Below are 20,446 nucleotides of genomic sequence, written 5' to 3'. Positions count from 1 at the left end.
CTTTTTGTTTCCCCCCCCCCCCCATGTCTTTTGGCATTTCTTCCACAACTGGACCGTAATACCTGAGTCATTTATTTGAAAGATAAGTCACTGACAGACACTGTGCCACCACACTTCTTTAAGCTGCATGATTTTTTGTGTATTTTAAAATGATTCCATTACTCTAGAGCCAGGTTCTCAGAAGCAGACCAATGAATCCAGAGTGCAGTACTCCTAATGGGATATAAGCCACCTGAAAGGCACTGGGTACCTGGCAGAGAGGTCACTGCAGCTGTGATGTTTTGTGGGTTTTTGAACTAGTTCTGTTTAGCTCCTGCATTAGAGAAGGTTTGGGTAATCTTTTCTCCTGAACTGTCTGCCATCAGCATCAGTGTGTGCTCCTAAAGCAAGAGGGAGAAATATTCATTGCACACAGGTACTGCACTTACTTGTAGTTAACAGAAAGAGTCATGAGGAAGCCTTTTATTTCCTCTGATAGCCTGTTTTGCAAGGATTGGAAATTGGTCTCCTATAGTTTACACCAAACACCTTTCCTATTTAGAGAATAGCATGAACTGCAGGCAAAGGGATCTTGATAACATATTTGCATGTAAAAGTTTTATGTGTGCTTGGAGATTTTCAGATGTGGAAGTGTCGTTCTTAGCATAATGTTGTTTCTGCCTGTGTATTGTGATCCACAGGCCTTCACACAAGCATTTTGCCAGAATACATTACTGATACAACATTTTGCTGTGTATAATTACATTCTGCTAGGAAATTTGAATTCTTTCCATATCCTAGTGTCTATTGAAAGACTCTCCTGAGATTTGAGATTTGAGCTTGGATTGTGAAGGTGTCTATGACCTTGTATTCTTGTGTTTTTTCTATCCACAAGAGTGGAAAAACTTATATTCATGCCAGTGGCTGCAAAATCAGTAAATGGGCAGTAACCGTTGATGAGCAGAAATTGAGTGAAGAGAAAAGCACAGCTGAACCCAGGACAGTGACAGCTTGATCAGAACGGTATCTTTTACAGTACATCAAACATGAATAATTTCCTGTCCGGTGCATCATTTTAGTTAAGTAATTGGAAATCCTATTGATCTACACAGGGCTAAAAATAACATGGTCTCAGTGTCAGGGATGTGATTTCTGCCAAGAGGTATTGTTGCTGATTAGTGCTAGAGCAGGAGCCACCGGTCTGCACAGCAGCTGAGCCTTTGTATTAGCACCGTGCTAGCAGCAGCAGGCCTCAGCTGACCTCCAAATCCTCTGATGTGGGGCTGGGATGGGTGAGCAGAATTCCACATGCTGCTGACCTCACTGATAAAACTGAAGTATGTGGGTTTAACATTGCTCTGTGTATGGACTCAGGAGTTTGTCCCTTCTGTTGCTGCATTTCGTGGAGATGTTTTATCGACTTACTGTCTAAAGGAAGAGGGTAATGAGCAGCACCAATCCAAAAATCTGAGGATTTCCTCTGAGATGCTCTTGAAAGACCATCTCTCTCTGTCTCTCTCTCCTGTTCTGTCCCTTCTTCCCTCTTTCAATGATGCTGTGTGAGTGACTGGTTCTTCTGATTGTTCTCAGTTTGCAGTGGGTTTATGCTGCTCCCCCCGTTTTTGCCATGCACTGATTAGTAGCATAAATCTTCCTTTGAGGCACTGAAAATCTCAGAGACAGCAAGATCTGAAAAGGGAAACCAGCTTGTTCTTCCACTCAGCAGGAACCGAGAAGCATCTGTTCAAAGCAGTACAGTGGTACAGACACAGTCCTAACAGCAGCTGGCCGAGCTGAAACTCAGAAGAGGGAGAAGTTGGCAGTACAATCTTTATATACTGAATTTGCTATAATTAAATATTTAGCTGTGCTGCAGATTGAGGGTTCTGGGATATGCAACACCACAGACCAACATTTCTTGAAGTTAATGGCTATTTTGCCCATCATTTCACACCCATCTCACAGAAAATGTAGGGTAGCTCATCTAAGGTCATGCATACAGAAACATCTGTCAGGTCACCTGTTGCATAAAGGTAGCGTAGCGTTATCACCCTAAGTAGCTAGGGCAGCGTGAGTTATGAAGTCCTGTTAGATTTCAATGAAAGTCTAAATCCCAGAAATAAATCGTGACTACTGATGAACTTACTGATATATTGTCCTGTGGCTGATCAACATGCGGATGTACTTTCACACTCTTAGTGTTATGGGATCTTTTTACTTAGGTAGTCCATACCAGTTATAAGCAAGCTAATGAATTAAGTCTCCCAGCATCTTTGTAAGACAGATAGGATGTATTGATACCTTATATCCATCTTTAGCAATAAGTATACCATGTAAAGGAACCTGAAAATGTCTTGTATCTCACAATAAGGTAATAGAACAGCTAAATACAGAATATAAGACTCCTGTTTCTTTGATCTCTGGTCTTGGTCACTATTTACCATGTGTAATGAAGAATAAAATATGTTTTGAGGTAGAAGTAAGATCAATCCATTATTTTTAAAGGAAAAATTCAAGGAAGCAGAAGTTTCTGAGCATAGGTGGATAGGTGGATAGGTGTAGCTGTTGGATTACTTGAACTAAATAAGATCTGAATTTCATTTGTGCCCACCTAGATGCAATTAGCTATTTGCTCTATAATGAATGCAGTATGCAAGATGTCCCAGTGCAGCCGGTTATGGTTGAATATGGAATAACTTGTATACTATATGCTTGGCCAAGAAGATAGACATCAATTCTGAAATTGTTTAGACACACAGGTTGATGTTTTGCTGTCCTTCGCTATACCTATTCCGCTGCAGTAACCACAAGCCTTTTGTTCAGCTTGTTGCACGCTCAGTGCATTGGTCTCTGGCAGTGCTGCAGGAGCTCAGGCAGCTCTCAGTAGCGTTCATTTCAGCTGCATGGTTTTTGCTTCCTTTGGATTTGATAATAGTGCCCAGCATGGCAGACGGCCCCATATGCCTCATTCTACAGAGTTTATCATGTGTTTCCTGCTTGCCTGGAAAACTGCCTACTCTTTGCACATGGCCTTCTTTCTTGTCTCCTTTCATTCCTCTAAAGATCCTTTCAGAAACAAACACGGCACATTTTGCCAATTCTCAGATAAATTTAAATACACATTTTACTCTTCCACCCATCCATCTCTATCTCTCTTCCTTCATCTCCCTTTCCTTGTTGCATTTCAAGTGCAAGACAAGTGATCAACTAACCAAGAATTAGTTTCTGCTGTCCAAAAGCCTGGACTTATGCCCACTAAATTGATGGGAGGGAGCATAATCTTATCTGAGTCCTGTCTTGGTCCTTGTCTGAGACCACAGATTTCTGTAAGAGTAGATTGGATGATCTTAAGTGTTGAATGTGTTTTTATTTGTCTTCATCAGCCACTGCTTAATTCAAAATGCTAAACTGAGAGCTTTATGCTTCCAGGTACACAACCCCACTTGGGAAATATTTAACAAGAGAAAAGAGAAAAATATATTCCATGAAATTCTGGTGTTTTGTTCAGCTATTAAAATCTTTCAATGCCCCAGGAAGATTTCTGTAGGCCAGTACCTGTTTTCAAAGCAGAAGCTAATATTTTGTGTCAAATTGCAGGACCTGAGAAATGCTGACCAAAGTTTTCAGAGAAGTAGAGCACTTGCATCTTAAAGTAATTTCTTTCTCTGAGATCAAATCCAACTTTTTAAGTCAGAGAGACAGGAATCAAAGTTTCCACCATTCATTTTGAAAAGCTGGGATTTAACAACTGCAGAACTGAAATATTCCAGCAGCAGGTTTGCAGGTTTAAGTACCTAAGCACCTTTCTGAGTAGCTGAACCAAAGGTTGATTTATACATTCATGCCATAGATGCTCTTTCCTTCATGTAATCCATTCTCATGCTGCTTCTTCCAGCCCCTGTTACTCATGCAGTTGGTTAAAATACTTCTGTTGAATTCTTTCAAAAGCAGAATTGGTGCAAAGTTGTCTAACTTTTCTTCCTCCGTCCCTTCCTCATCTATAGGAAGAATTACTCTCTGTTTTCTGTCCCATTAACCTTATGATTTCCCCCCATTTCAGGCTTTTGATATGAAATAATTGATTCATATTTAGAAAAAGTCTATTTGCTTTCCTCCATTTTTTCCATAATTTTCTGTAGTTTCCACTCAGCTTCTGCTCAGCCTTTTGTGCCTAGATGCTGTAAGCATTAGCTGTATCTCCACAGCTAGCCTGCACATCGTGTCTCTGACACCTCCTAACATTACTGAGCAATTAGTGAGATCTTTTCAGCAGCTTTTATGGAGAGTTCCAGTCTGTCCTTAGTATGCCAGGCACAAGCAAGTTACAGAGAGTTCTGCTTTTCCAGCGCAAGCTTATTTCCCATACCTCGTACACAGTAGATGACTCATTTGCACAGTGAAACTGTTTTTGGAATCACAAGCACTCTTTTTGGCCTTCCCATCTTCGTAATATTTTGCAGTCCTGCAAGAACAGACCATCTGTGTCTCTAATGCTGCTTTTTTGACTTGACTACTATGGAAGTCAGCAGAGATTAACTCAGGCCAGTGAATAAAAATTCAGATAGAAACCTGTAGAAACTGCACTTAAATTCTGGAGCACATAAAATTCTAGACATAAAAGAAGACAGTTGGATGTAAATAACAGTAGGCTTGCATACAGGAGTTGATGTAAAGTTTGAATTTGATATCGTAGTTTGAACTAAACTAAGTACTGGTGAAGTAAAACAGTGCTGACTACAGCTATGTTTTGATATGCCTGAGAGTTTCCCCTTGAATTATGAAGTGGGGTATTGCAGTGCCATGGAGCAATGCTACCATTGGCAGAACAAATAGCAGAAAGCTGAGACTGGAGAGTTTTAGCTGACAAAAGCAATAATGTGATGGGGTTTTTTGCATCAGCTGGAAAACAGTTTCTTTTTCTGATGTTCACTCCAGAAACAGAAAACGTTCTAAAAAACACAGCTGGATAATAAGGTTATAAGAAGTCCACTTGTCACTAAATTGCAAAGCATTTGTAGTTTAGCATAAGAAAGCAAAAACAAAAAGGTAAAATATTTATTATGAAATGCCCTAGAGTATTAAGGCCAGTGTATTAAAAATTGCTGACTGATTTTTGGCCAATACTGTTTATACGCATAAATCATTACCACTAAATGTTATTTTCTGGGTTTGCTGTGTGTACGTTCCTCTTAATAAAATATTGCTTGAGCTGAATTTTATATGGAAAGGATTATGGCAAGCTTGATTGTTTATTAAAAAGTAGAGCCCAGTATCTCTAACACTTCAAAAGTAAAGCATACTGTCCTGAATCCCTTACAGGACCTCAGTTAGATCCCTTGCCTTCAGACAAAGCACATCTGCTGCCATCTAGTGGCTACAGGCTGATAGCTAAGTAAAAAAAATACATAACAGCAGGGAAAATGGATGGAGATTGACAAATCCTCATATTTCCTCCTTTCTTGGCCACCTCCATCCTCCCATAACAGGCATTCATAGATCGTTATTTGTTTCCAAAAATGCAATTGTTTTAATGCCTGTTATTCACTTTCTACTGTCAGGCTATTTGCTAACGTCTAGATCAAAATCATCTGTTATATCAGTGTTATGGGCAGAGAATAATTAGTTCTGTATTTACAAAGCTTTGCAAGTCATATTTTAGCATCACTTTCAGTGCCTGCACTAAAGCTCACTCTCAGTCTTGGAAAACCCCACAAGGGGTGGAATCCTGCCATGTGTATGCCGTTGTTTCATATACTGGTAAAGTTTCATATTAATGGAACATGCTCAGGCTGTGTTTTCTGTTCTTGATAGCACTTTACTCACTTTGTTGATGTCAAGAAAGAAAAGACATTCATAGCTGTGTACGCTGAGGCAAGCCCATCAGCTTCTGTCAGGACTTCAGATGGCAGTGTGCAGGGAACCTTGCCCAGCTCTTTGTACAGCTCTCCCTTGTGTAGCAAGGGAGGTTGCAATCACCATCCCAGCCTGGGAGTGTGGTTTGAAGAGCACAGTACTGCCTGGGAGTTGTAGTGCAAAGTAGCAATCCTCATGCATTCTCTTACCTATTGGTAATAGGCAGTTACTAAACCCAAACCCATCAGAAGTCAAGATCAAAAATAAATAAATAGGTATTTTTTGTTATTAATCAGGGATGGGGTTATTTAAGAGAGTTGACACCTGCCAGCTTTATAAAAGAAGGGAAGAAATGCACTCTGAGAATTGTTTTTTCCTATACATGATGTTTGTTAAGTGATGTTAAACATTGAAAGCAACATTTTGGTGGTGGTAATCTCTGGAGACACCAATACAATTCAGTCCAAGTCGCTGTTGCTGTAAGAAGCAACTATATGGGTGGATCCCATCTTATCACGTATTTGTCATCTTGATTTATAAAGGTCTTTTTTTTTAGGTTGTTGGCCTAAAGCAAGTGTAATTATTTTTCTGTTTCATTCTCTTCTAGGATATTAAACACTACGTTGTTTGAACTGTATGAAGCTCTGGGCAATTTTCCTGCCTTGTGGGTCTTCAATGTGTTGCTTGTGGTTCTTCAAATTCTGCACTGTTTTTGGTCTTACCTAATTGTAAAGGCAGCCTACAAAGCTATTTCAAAGGGCAAGGTAAGACAGCACACCTCTGTTTCGTGTTTACTCTTTTTAACTTTTTCATTATCAATACATGGTTACTTCTTAGGTACTTGTTCTTTCTGATCCATAACCCATTACTAAAGGCACATGTTGTCTTACATAAACACATCTTTCCTTTTCATGGAATTTTCTTCCACTCCTAACAAATGTTAAATAAGTTAGTACATTCTTTATAGTGACTGTATTTATATGTGCTTCCATGCTTCTTTTTTATAATCTGATGCACTGAACCAAACTACATTCCAGAAATCGGATTTAAAAAAAAAAAAAAAAAAAGGCAAACTGCTCTTTAGTGACTGCCAGTTCTGTTTCTCTTCTTTATAGTAGTTAGAAAAGTGTTAATTTCCCAGCTGGTAGTTATAATAATACAAACTGAAATTCTGCTGCCTTTGCTAGTGGCAAAGTTACAAACCACAATCTCTTTTGGATTTTGGTATAATGAGATCCTGCAAAGGGCTATGTACTTGCTTTCTAGGAATCTCACAGCAAGACTGTTTGGGATGCGATGTAGTATATTGCTAACAGTGTTAGATTTGATGGGGAGATGTAATTCACAGAAATACTAGCCCCAGTACACTTCCTTTGCAGAATCTGCACTCATATTTAGATTAAAGAAGTTTACATTGATCATGTAAAGTACAGGGTATTTTGCCCTTAAACAGTAGAGCTCATAAGTTGATATTTTAGACATGTGACCACCTCTGAAGGGAATGGGATTGTTCTGAAGATAACTGCTTTCTGTGAATGTATTTGAGAGCTCAGCCTCTTGCTGGACAGAGTCCAGAGTCTGCCACTCGTTCTCGTGGCTGTGTGTTCTTGAACTGTATTATGCCTGAAAGCCACACTTCGGGCTTCTCTGCTTTTACCAGTTATTACCCTCAGCTGTCCCATTTGAATTAAACCAGTGACTTCAAAAAGTGTTTCATACTGTCTCTTACTCTGCTTGTTTATCCTTTCCCTTGTGCTGTGCTGGAAGGCTGGGAAGTGGAACCCCTTGCATGTAAGTTTCTTTAAATTTACTATGCAAAAGATGTGCTCTGCACAATAGCAGGGTGTTGTTTTTCTTTTTTTCTTTTGCTGTTTCTGCTTGATGTTTTTATCCATTGTTTGTGATTACATATTTAAAGGAAGGCTGTCTTTAAAGGGTGTTTTTGCTTCTTTCCCGTGCATTGTCCAACACCATTCAAACCCTCTTCTATTCATAGTATCTGAGTGTTATTGCATTACAACCATTTTTACACATGCTGCTCTGTCACCATTGAGGAAGCATATGTGAGAGCATAAGTCCTCTGCCTTGTAGTTCAACCAATTGCACAGAAGGAGGAAATTAAGATTGCATGAAAGCAGAGTTAGACACTTGCAAGAAGACAGTGACAATGTTAAAGCTGCACATACACGACTTGAGGATTCTTCCTCTAGATCTTAACTTTCTTCCTCACTTACAACCCTAGTCTTTCAGTTTCCACAATAAAATAAGCAGTGTTTTCACAGAACTTTGTAGATATCTTACAGTAGATCTTCTTTCTTAATTATGGTTTTATTGTTGTATTACTAGTATTTACTAGAACTAGATGCATCTAGAGGCCATTTGAAAAATTGCACCAATGTAGTTCAAGAGTTTGTACCGTACACCGGTGTCTTTCCCCACCAGAAACTAGTCTGAGGAAATTCTTCATTACTGTGAGGCCTGTGTAGTGTAAAACTCTGAATTGCACCAGTCCTTGTAGTCATCCTTACCTTACTTCTGCTTTGCCGTCTTAGGCACATCGAGAAAAGTAGGTCAAAGGATCATGAGGATAGAAGTCCAGCCTGGTGGTAGGGCCAGTTTGCAAGTCTCAGTTGTCACACACAGGATGCTCAGTGAGTTGTAGTTCCACCACAAGTGTTAGACATTAATAACCATTACTTTCTATGCATTACTTTTATTTATTTTTTTTCTCCTATAGAATAACAGACACAGGAAATAAGTCTTCCTGAAATAAATAGAAATGTAGATCCTCTATAAATATATCTCATGTCAGTTTTGCAGTCACTCAGATTATTTATTGGGCAGAAAGTGTTGGGACAGAACTTTTCCCAGCAAAATATATCCATAAATCAAATGTAATTTATTTTGGGTCAACACCAAAACCAAAACACCTCACTGATTAAAAATAATAATAATAATAATAATGTCAAGACAAATAACAACATCTGTGTTATAAAGTGTATTGCTTTCAGGTGTTTTTAATGGAACAGTTTGGTGAGTCAGGGAGGGATTTTCCTAAAGAGACAGTTTTGCAGGGAGGCTGCAACCAAAATGGTGGCTGTGCTACCTTCATAATCAAAGGCACATCTATTAGAGCATGGACTGAGGATGTGAATCAAATTTCCTGTTGCAGAACAGATATAACCTTTCTGGCATGTCTTAGGAGAGGTCCCTACCTGGTCACTACACCTACCTGGGCAGCCTGCTCTGAGGAACCTGCTTTGTCAGGGGGGTTGGACCCGATGATCTATCGAGGTCCCTTCCAACCCCTACAGTTCTGTGATTCTGTGATTATTTACCTTTGGAACAGCTCAGCTAGTAAAGCAATTTCTTATCATTAAATTTGTAACCAGTCCTGATAATCTATTTCTTAATTTTTGTTATGCTTAGGAGTTTTATAAATCTAGGTACATATTTTCTAAATGCACTCTGTAGGAATTACTCCAATGGGTTCTTTTGGAAATAAACAAAGATAATTAAGTACTGCAAGATGTGCTGCATTCATACCACGTTTTATGTACATGTAGAAAGGCCCTGGTATGTCACTTGCTGCACTGTATAAATGGTCCCATCATACAATCTTCTTCTGGTTAATTGGCTTCAGGGCAGGATGCTAGCAGAGGATTTTGCAGTAAATTTAATATATTAAAAGAATTTAAAATGATGCAGAATTTTAAGATCGTCTAGTCTGCCCTCACGTTGATCACAGGCACACTCTGAGAGCCCATTCTCTTTTGTCTGATAAAGGTGTAATTCTGAGCTTAGTTCTATATCCACAACAGTTTTAATACAAAAGTCCCTGTATATAAGACACTGAAGTAATCTGTTAATTGAAGCTGCGTAGGTATGGTATTGAATTTCTGACCTCAGCTGAGTCCAATTTCACAGGTGTCAGAACTGCTGCCATGCTAGACATTGACATTAAAAAGCAGTTATGCTCAGGCGTATGGGAACTTTGTGTTCCTTTCTTCTCTGTTCCCAAACAGAGTAGTGTTACTCAGGTGTTACAGTATTGTAAGGGTGGTAACTGCACTGGGAGCCTCAAAGGCAAATAGTCATTTCTGAAGCAACAGCTGGAGAGCAAAATTGTCTTCAGGGGTTTCTGGGATGGCGGAGGATTGTTGTAAGCAAACATATATATTCAGTGACATTCCCTGTTCTTTAATTGTTTTAATTTCCTTGGTGAAAAGACTTGCCATGAGTTTTGTCACCTTTATGTCCACTCCCTATAGTAAAGTCAATTGTCATTTTCAGATGTGGTAACTTGCACAGGATGGATAGATCCAAAAAGAATTGGGAAGCTCAGCTATACAGTCAGGCATGGACAGCTGCATCTTTAAAAGCTGCCTGCATCTTCGACTTCATGCCTCTCTCTGTTGCTGCCGATTTTTCTTTTTCTTTTTTTCTCTTTTTAAACTTCTCTCATGTACTTTTATCAGTTTTGGAGTTTATCAAGACCAGTCTGGATAAAGCTCTGGGATAAACCTTCGATGACTTCACAGATGATCCTGCTGTGAGCAGGAGGCTAGGCATAGACTTCCTGAGGCCTGTTCTGACCTGAGTTATCCTATGATCCTACATGTTGGCAGTGCCGCTGTTACCTCCTAGAAAAAAAACAGCCCTGAAAAAATAGGGTAGGCAGGGCTTTTTCTTTGCAGGATTTTCTTTTCTGTTGCCCTTCTTTGCTCTTCTTAACCTGTCTGTTGTTGGCTTCCCCACATTTTTACTTGTTTTTGGTGCACATGACTGAACACAGCAAAGCAAAGTCACCTCAGGGATTCTGAAGGGACTTAGTGCTCAGTTCTCAAACTTAGTGATCCTCATTTATGATCTTCAAAGAGCTCTACAATGGAGAAGAGCAGACTCCTTAGTCTAAGGAACAGAATTCATCCAGTAAATGGGTATAAATTGGCAGGAATGAAGTTCAGCTGGAAATTAGCAGGAAATCCCTAGCAGTTAAAGTCAGCGTGTTTCTGAAGCAGCTTTCCAATGGCACACTGGGGCAGATGGTTGAAGTGCTCGAGAACGTGTGGGGTTCCTGTGCTAGGGACTGGACTACAACTGGTGTTCCCGAGCACTGCTCTCACCATGTCTCAGAGATCAGAGACTGGTGCAGTGAGGTGTGTTTAGGCCAGCACTCCTACCTCCTACAGCCAGCCCACAGCACAGCTCCTGGGAGCCATGTGGAAGGTGATGGGGGAGAAGTTAGTACTTATAAATAATAAGTTAGTACTTTAGTACTTTTTATTTATTCTGGCATTATCAGGTCAAAGAAAATCACCCCAAAGGAAGTATGGGAATCCCTGTGCCAGTTATGAGACTCCCCATGTCTGGAAGACAAAGAAAATGGAGTTGTAGTGGGAGGGCAGAAGGACATAGACTAGGTTGAACTAGGGAGCTTGGACTGTGGTTACCTTTAGTTGGGGCACCACCCTTTGCCTTGAACTCTGTGCTCTCCCTTTGACATAATGCCTTTAATGCATCAGGGCACAGTTCCCACCCTGCCTCTGCATGCAGAGGGTGTGTGTACAGGCAGCTGTGTTTGAAGCTGTGCAGGCAGGCAAAGGCAGAGAATGTGCCAGAGCTGATACCACTTTCAAAGCTCCAGCTGAAAGCTGTTTGAATTCTCTGACTCCAGCTTGAACCAAAAAGCTCAGTTCTTTCCTTAAAATTATCTACTGCTTGCTTCTTCTTCAAATTCTGCAGGTAGCAAAGGATGACCGAAGTGACATTGAATCAAGTTCAGATGAGGAAGAAACAGTACCTCGCTCAAAGACCCCGCACAGCTCTATCACCACTAATGGGACCGGTGGTGCCAATGGGACAAATGGGTATATCACTGGTGGCACTTGCTCAGAGGAGCATTAATCCCTGGGTGTCATGAGACACAAACAGAATGAACTGTTTGCTATGGAAGTAAATTATAAGTTGCGAATGCGGTTTCTTCATATATCTCAGCATCAGAAAAAATTAGGAGTATAAAAGCATTCAGATAGTGCACTGCCATATTTCCTGTTTGTGAATGAAGACAACACATCATTCTGTATACGTAGGCATGCTGTATGTGTATGTAATTGACACAATGGGAGCAGTATTTTCACTTGTACTGTCTTTAAAATATTATTTATTTTGTATTCTTTCTGGGAACTTCTGAACAAAAGGGAATATCCTTTCTCAAACTTTTTTCTCAGTGGTGGAGAGCATCACGCTCAGATCTCTTCTGTCCATCCCTGTTGCTTTTGCTGAGTCTGCTATAAGTAATAGTTGCTTGATTTATTAATTACAAAAGACAGAACATAGCTTTACAGATTCTAGTTCCGCTTCAGATATTTTTGCTATCTTTGTGTTTTAAAGTGCTGGTTTTGAAATTGCCTATCAATTCACAGTGGCCGTTTCTCCAACAGAAAGTTTTAAAACATTGGATTGATATTTTAAATAGTAGGTAATATGGTCCATTAGCAATTTGGGGAAAAAGAACTGTTGCCATTGTGAGATGTTATTTTAGCATAAGCTAAAATTCAAAATTGGTGGTTAATTGCATTAGAAGTAGATTTGATTGGTTGTGCAAATGCCCAAAAGCATTTATGTTAATGGTTAAGATACACTCATTCTTGTATTGTTTTTTATTTGTTTTGTTGTTGTGTTGTTGGTTTTTTTTGTCTTGCAATTTTTTGACCTCTATAGATTGCAGCTTTATGCGGAGATTCCATGTTGAAAGGTATTTGTTCAAGTGCACCATTGTGAATCCAGAACTCACTCCTGAAACTGATCTTGTAAATTAAGATGGATGAGAGCAGAGTTGTTATTGAAAAAACAGCAGATTGAAAGTCATTGCTTCCTCAAACACAGTTCAGTCTAGGTATCATTCTTATAATTATTGCCACTTTTTTGGTAGGCTGAAGAGAGAAAATGCACAATGCCATACATTACTAGAAGTAGTTTATTTTAAATGCATGAGAACTTGAGCAAAATTCACTTAACATAATTCACAGCAAACTTCGAAGGCTCGGCAGTATTTTGTCACCTTCATAAAAAAAAAAAAAAGGTGTGTCTGTTAAATAATTTTGCTCTCCTACTTCATCCAATATTTACAAACCGTGTCCCAAAGAAGACAAAATAACACCTAAAACTAACATCCTCTTTTAACATAATATATATATATACATATAACACTTATTCCAGTTTCTAGATCACAGTTTGATGTAGGATGCTAAGGATCATACAACTCTTGGAGGACACTTTTCTGTGATTTGTGACAGCAGTGCCAAAAGTAGGCAAGGTTCTTGGGCAACAGACTCTATGCAACCTACTGTTTAACAGTATTGTATATGTGCACACAGAACCAATGTGCTTGTAGACCAAAGACTTATATATATATTTAAAAAAAAAATAAAAAAGGAAAAAAAAAGGGAAGGAATAAATCAGAAAAAAATGTAACAGTGTGTCTTCTGTACAGAAAGGGACTGGAGTGCTGTGTTCAGCTGGAAGCCTAGGCCAGGAAGTATTTCTTATTCCTTCCACCCTATGCAAATAGCAAAATATAGATGATTTCTATCATCATAAAACATGTTTAAAGGCTCTAATGTATACAGACTCCACTGAAGAAAGTTTTGTTGCCACTTCTCTCTTTTTGAAACACTGCAATTCGTTCCATTCTACTCGTGACTCTTGAAAACTTTGGAAACCTTTATTATCCATAGGGACCATATGCATGTTAGTGAACGATGTGCTGAAAGTAAAGACAGAATGGTGTGAATGAAAATAGTACCACCATTTAGTAACAAATAAAGGTAAGAAAACTGAAAACTTCTAAATCATGTGAGGAACACTGTGTTTTACAGACATCCCTTGAAAAATCCAGGCGCCTTGTAATTCAACAGCTTCAAAGCTTATATGCCCCTGAGCATATATGAGGGAGCAAGAGAGTCTTATTCAAATCTCCTTCTCCCCTAAAAGCTTCTTTGCCTCTAATTTTTCTAATCTGTCTCCTGTGACCCTGATTTCATACAGTTATCTGTAAGGCCAGGTATATGTGTGAAGATACCATGATTGCAATAGAAGGTATCCCATCCACAGTATTTGAAGTGGCAGTTGTTACTAATTACTATGAACATTATAGTAAGGTTTTAAAATAAAATTTTATTGGGATATATTGAATAAGCATTGTTAGTTCTGACATCTGACCTGCTGAGAAAGTTCTTGAGAGTAACAGCTTAGAATCATAGAATTATAGAATACCCTCAGTTGGAAGGGTCCCGAGATCACCAAGTCTAACTCCTGGTTCCACACAGGTCTACCTAAAAATCAGACCATGTGTCCAAGAGCATTGTCCAAATGCTTTTTGAACTCCAGCAGGCTTGGTGCTGTGATCACTGCCCTGGGAAGCCTGCTCCAGTGCCCAATCACCCCCTCAGTGAATAGCTGAAACACATCTTCATAATGTTGATTTCTACCTCTACTGGACCTTTTCCTTCTGCAAAGATAGGTATAAAAATGGCATTCTGGTAAATATTTTGTTGTATGTGGGGACAAAATGTTGCTCTCAACTGTTGGTGTACACCTGTAGTGCTGTGATATCATCGATATCAGGAAAGAAAGCAATTCTCATGAACAGTCCTCAAACAAGAGACAGGAGACCTTTGGTCTCTCTCTGTTGGTCCTCTCCAGTTGTGCTGTAGAGCATTGATTCAGATGTTCAGTCAAGGTTACAACCCTTGAATTGGCTTGACCATTTCTGGATATGTAGATTCTTAGTGTACCCCCACTGTTAAATAATGCAACTTGAATTGAAACTCTTCCTTTGACATTTAAAATAAGTTGTGTCTATTACTCACTAAAGCATGTAAACAGTTACCAAGATTCAGCTGATGTCTAGTAACTTACTCATCTCCTATAAACCAGGCTTTTTGGAGTCCATTCTTAGCAGCCTAGGATAAACTTAATACAGATATGTCTGGAAAATAGGCAAGGTAAGAGATTCAAATGGCATATTTGCGGAAATGGGATAAGACTAAAGAAGTGTCAAGTACTTAATTAACCTTTGCTGAACAATCGCTAAACTTTCAAGCTACAATTTTTAATGGAGATGAAAAATTCACACATTTTTTCTGTCTTTACTGAGAAGGACCAAGTGTTTTAGTGGTCATACTTGGCAGTGTGCTTTGATTTATTGCTTTGACCAATGGTTGTCAAAACTTTGGCTTCTTCTTCCACTCTGCAGAGATAATGTCATGCAACTATTTCCTTTTTAATTGAATTTGTTTGCTTCTCTGCTGAAGAGCTTTGCAAGGTGCTTTTGGAGGCCATTAAGTATTTAGAAGATGATCACACACATTCCTGAAAATTTATTAAAGTGATTCGCATGGCTCATGGTAAATGCGATATCTTAGAAAGTTCTGTATATTCGTACCTTTTGTAGAATTGTCATTTTAGTCATTTTAGTCATTTTTGAAATGAGGGTTTGTATTCCGTAACCTATTTGTCTTCAAACTCTATGCTCCCTTTTTATAGTACAGTACACAACACAGTGGTTGAGATGTTGAAGTAGGAAAATGAGGAAATGTTGTGTAGAGTTTATTAGTAAGTAGAAAGAATTTGTCTTCTCTCCCTAGCCAGCCCAGAATATAGTAAAATAAGATTCAGGTCTCCTTTTGTTTACTGTTTTTCATATTGGCATTTTTCATACCAAAAGAAAAATATGTTGCTGTTTTTGTTGTTGTTGTTTTCTCCATTAAAAAAAAACAAAACACTTATACATTGCAGAAATTGGTAGAAATATCTGATCAAACAACAAGGGTGGATATTGGCGTCGTTTGGATCTTGATTGCTGTTAAATAGTGCTAGTTCTAAAATACCAAAGTGTCCCATGCTGTTTCCTTGTTGCCATTTTGTAGTTTTTATATGTGTTATTTATTTAATGATTCCAGCAGAACTGAAATGGGTGTCACATCTTTAGGTGCTCCTGTTTCAGCCTGGAACTAGTCTGTGTGATTGCTGATGCCAAATCCTTTTTCTGAGACCCAAGTACATGCACTAAAGCTTTGCTTATGGTAAAACGATTCTTGTTTTAAATCTATATCTGTTTTAAGTGAAAATCACGTTCTAGTTCTGAACAGAACACAATGGCAGAAGCTGTTACCCTGCAGCAAATGTCAATGATGATCAACATGAGTTGATTTAGATGCTGCATGTTTTACGCAGCGTATTCTAGTAGGAAGCCTAATGCCTGTTACATTCATCTTTTCATTACTGCAGCCTTCCGTATTCTCGGAGAAACATGGGCTATTATTGGTTTTCTACAGTTGATGCTTTGGTATTTTTTTAATCTATTTGCTACAACCCATTTTTGTATGTCTCCTATTGTCTACTACTTGTGACATTTGTGCAAAAGGAGCTATTGAATACTTTTTACCCTTCCTGTAATGTAAAACCTATTAGGCCTAACTTCAGTGTTCTGCAAACTATAGTTGCCTTTAAACCATAAAGCAAAACCAGTTTGTATTACTTGTTTTGACTGGTTTTGATTTGGAACAGGGACCTAATGGGAACTTCAGTAAGACAACCTTATTCTTTATTTCTTTTCTTTTTGAAAAACACTAGTGGAAGTTTGGAAAAGTGGCATAAATGTGTAGCCTTTAAATTGTAAAGATTTCTGATTGTAGTTGCAATGAAAACACAGAGTTTGAGTGTGTCTGTACAGAATTCTGTTTTTGAAACTGCTTTCAATTTGAAAAATGGAGGAAATACCATGAATTGATGTTATGGAGCTGTGACGATGAAAAACCAACAAGATTGTCTTACATGACCTAAAATGATTTGTGTAAGGAAACACATTTTACATCTTCTTCTGTTGAAATTCAACTTCTCACAGTCCTGGGATTTAAGTAGATCCATAGACAAGCTCTCATATGTATTGTGCATGTTGACTGCCTGTTGCAAATCAGGGTGAGGCAGATGACACTATTTCACCTGTGTTTTCATGACAATCCTGTGCTTGAGCAACTCTTTCAGAATGCAGTGATGTGTAGGAACTCCACTGTCCCAGACACAGTGATGTGCTAGCTAGCTGAAAGTCCTTTTATGTATAGCTATTGTGTAGAACTTTGGGAGTTATTTTGTGTTTAACTTGGTTGGTTTGGTTTTGTTTGTTTTTAATATGAAAAATAATTATCCCTCATAAAGTCTCTGGAACCAATCAGTATTGTGGGCTATTTAAATTTGGAGACACTTTCATAATAAACATAAGTATTAGGAATCTACTGTCACTTGCCTTCTCTTTTTCATGAAATGCAAATGACATTTTTCCTTTCTTTTAGATCAAGGATTGTCATCCGCACTGCAGATGCCAGCATTTCTAGAGCAGATAAACTATGTTTTTGCTGAGGTCATCACTGCGGTATTTTCTGGTATTTTTTGGTTGAGGCAGTTCATAACAATAAGTGTCAGAAGAGCAAGTTCTCTCTATATAAAATAAAAATAAAATAAACTACAAAAAAAAAAAAGTCATTTTGCTAAGATTTCAAATGTAAAATTTTGAAAGTTATCATTTCTGAAATACCAGCTTGAGCCTCAGAAAAACTGTAATTTTTTTCAGTACAAGTGGTCAGAGTTTTTTTTTTAATTAGACATTCGTTTGTTTGTTTCTGGTTAGACTATCAGTCAGTAAAGCACTAACTACTTACCTCTTCTGGAAGTGAGAGAAGAGGGCCACTGTTGTACAGTGGTTCTCCAGAGAAAAAGCTGTTATTTTGCCAAGGAACCTGCATCTTTCAGGCCTGTGTCATTACGGAGTAGACCAAATCTGCTTGCTTATTTATGATAGGATTCTGTGTTTTTTTTTTCACTGCTGTTAAGAGGAAGTGGGGTAAAGGCTTATAGGTGGGTGGCTGAGGGTTTGTCTTTTTATTTTGTTTGTTTGTTGTTTTTTGGTTGGTGGATTTGGATTTGGTTTGTTTTTTAAACAAAGACTAGCTATGTGTAGCAATGCCTGAGCTGGAGTTTCTTTCATACGGTCACAAAAGTAGAGCTTACAAAATTCCACCGTCCGGCAGCCTGTGGTGCAGCACTAAAACATTATGAGGAATTACTCAAATGTTGCATAAACATATATACTATTATGCGATGCATAAAAAGTATTCACACAACTTCAGCAGAAAATTAAGGAAGTAGTTTTCATAACACAATTACCAGTTATGTAGGAATCTTCACATGTCATGTGGAAGATTTGTCTTTCGAAGAGAAGTAAACCTGGGGATTTGCATTGTGTTTAACAAACTAAAGAACTAATTCTGTGATGCTGTAATTACTGCAATTGTTAATATATGTCTATTATAATATATAAAGCAAATCTTGCAGTGCTTTTAATACAGCATTTGAATTCTTGTTATTGAAGAGATTTATTAAGAGATGTAATTATTCTTTAGTTTATTCAGTTGTATGTCTAATGTCTTTTGCTTCCTACTCTATGTCTACTCCTCGACTTACATAGTACAGGAAGAGCCACTGTGTACAGAAAGTGGCTCAGGATAATATTAGAAATAGCAAGAATTCCTTGGTGTACTGCCTTTAAGTCTGTAAAAGACCCTCTGTACAAGAAACACCATCTCAGAAGAAGCCTCAGGAGGTCAGTGCTGCTTCGGAAGAGCTAAAACCCAGTGGTTGCCCACAGAGAATGCCATTTGAGAGACCAGCACAGACTCCTGCAGGACAAGAGGTGAGTGGAAGGAATCTGAATGTATAAAGGTGTTAAGTGGGCAAATTTCAGTGTGACGCAGCTCATCACACTGTGATGGACAGAGCCTGGGAGCTTGCACAGAGGAATTTCCACTCCACACCAGTAGTCCAGGCTCTGATAGCATGGATGGAGGATTGCTGTTTCCCTAATTTATCCTGTTTTTTTGCTTTTTTTTGTTTTGTTTTGTTTTGTTTTGTTTTGTTTTTGTTCCTCTTTGTGCCCTGTTCTGTATGATGCTATTCCCGGCCATTTGCCTTATTTCACGCTGCCTACCTATGTCAGTAGGTTGCCTTCTTAAGTGAATTTCATAGAACAGGATTCTAATTTGTGCTCAGGTTTAGAGGAATCCAGGATGGTTGTAATGTGATTTCCACTGAGTTCCCATGTTTGTTTTACTGGGGAGTTTGAAAATGTAAACACACTCAATATTAAAAAGTTTAAGAGATATCAGAGGTATATTGGTATGAGTAACATGTGTGAAGCTAGAATGCATGTTGGGCTAACTGTGGTGTCCAGAATTCTTGCTGCTGATTTCTCTTCCCTCTGCACTGTAAAAGGCAGAGATCACAGCTTTGTGAAAACCCAATACTAAGCAGCTGTCCATTAATTTTGGTAATCCAAAACCTATCTGTGCAAGGCAAATGTAGGTTAATTTGCTTTATGCAAATAAGATTATTTTACTTTTACATTTATTTTTCATTAACACCTATAACCTGCCCTGTGAAGCTTAGCTATGCAAGTGTTAGAGGGGCAGGGGTTGAGCACTTTGCAGATAGCTGGATTTCCCTAGACTGCTGCTGCTGGTGCATCAGGGGAGCCACGGGGTTTGCTTTGCTTTGCACAGAGGAAGCAAGTGAGGCTGGCTGTAGGAGGCAGCCCATGCTTTTGGACTCCTAGTTCAGTCCTAAAGTAAAAATGTGATGGAATCAAGAGTGAAATTTAAAAAAAAAAAAAAAAAAAAAAAAGTTCTGAAAAAAGTGTTTTAGAACTAGTAGATGAGAAGCAGTGAAAGATTACCCTGGAGGTAAACTAGCCCTACTTTCATGAAATTCAGTTAATGCACAGTATGAGGGGCTATGGATTGCCACATAAAACAGCCTGCAGAGAGCCCTAAGGTTAGGTGTGTTGGCAAAATAAACATATTAAGGTAATACTAAGGTAAACTATTAAGGTAAACATATTAAGGTGTTCTGGGGAAGAGTAACCCTACCGACAGAGAGAGTGGGAGAAAGAAATTGAAAAGCAATAGTGATAAGAAAGATTTTGGAATATTAAAAACAGCAAATTGGGTTTGAGCTTGCAGTGTTGGATGTTGGGGAAAAAAACTTCCAGTGCAATTGTGAGGCAATCTGAACCTGTATCATAGAGCCGGGAGATGACGCTGTCCTCTGTACAGCTTGAGTTGGTGGTATTCTCAGTAGCCTTCTTGATTCAGGGTTATCAGAACAGCCATCAGGGGACTGATTAATGTATTTTTTAAAAGGTAAAGCTTCAAACACACTGTTTCTTATCAACAAAATCAAGAAACAGAGGCTTCTCTGTACTGTTTCAGTGGAGATGGGGAAACAGTGTGGAAATGTCATCAGGCAAATACTGTACAGGAAACTGTTAGACCAGAACTTGCTACATCATTCACATAACCAAGCCACAACTATGGAGCAAGAGGCAACGGTTTTTAGAGTGCCATTTAGAATGGATGTATGTATATTGACTGCACTGATGAATATTCAAATCTTCACTGCTGTATATGTAAAAGGGCTTTGGTTTTAGTAATTCTGCCAGAGGATGGTCAGTGACAAATCAGTGTGCTGCTTGTTTACATCTCTTGCGATTTCCAAATCC

At 38.7% G+C, this 20,446-nt stretch overlaps 1 protein-coding gene across 2 annotated transcripts in view; it reads left to right on the top strand.

The window, feature by feature from the left end:
- CERS6 (ceramide synthase 6) overlaps positions 1 to 17,086 on the top strand; it is a 120,992-nt gene extending 103,906 nt beyond the window's left edge. Inside the window, exons 9-11 of one of the 2 annotated variants that reach the window (XM_082763390.1) lie at positions 6,440 to 6,596; positions 7,600 to 7,623; positions 11,578 to 17,086. In XM_082763390.1, coding sequence (XP_082619516.1) covers positions 6,440 to 6,596; positions 7,600 to 7,623; positions 11,578 to 11,739 — 343 coding nt within the window. In that variant the 3' untranslated portion in view covers positions 11,740 to 17,086. The remainder of the gene's footprint in view (positions 1 to 6,439; positions 6,597 to 7,599; positions 7,624 to 11,577) is intronic. The other variant, XM_082763391.1, reaches the window with a different exon arrangement.
- The last annotated feature ends 3,360 nt before the right edge of the window (positions 17,087 to 20,446 follow it).

This window comes from Aythya marila, assembly GCF_965140915.1.
Source record: "Aythya marila genome assembly, chromosome: 6".
Taxonomy (NCBI): Eukaryota; Metazoa; Chordata; class Aves; order Anseriformes; family Anatidae; genus Aythya; species Aythya marila.
The sequence above is the reverse complement of the archived record's forward strand: the minus strand, read 5'-3'. Positions and strand labels throughout refer to the sequence as shown.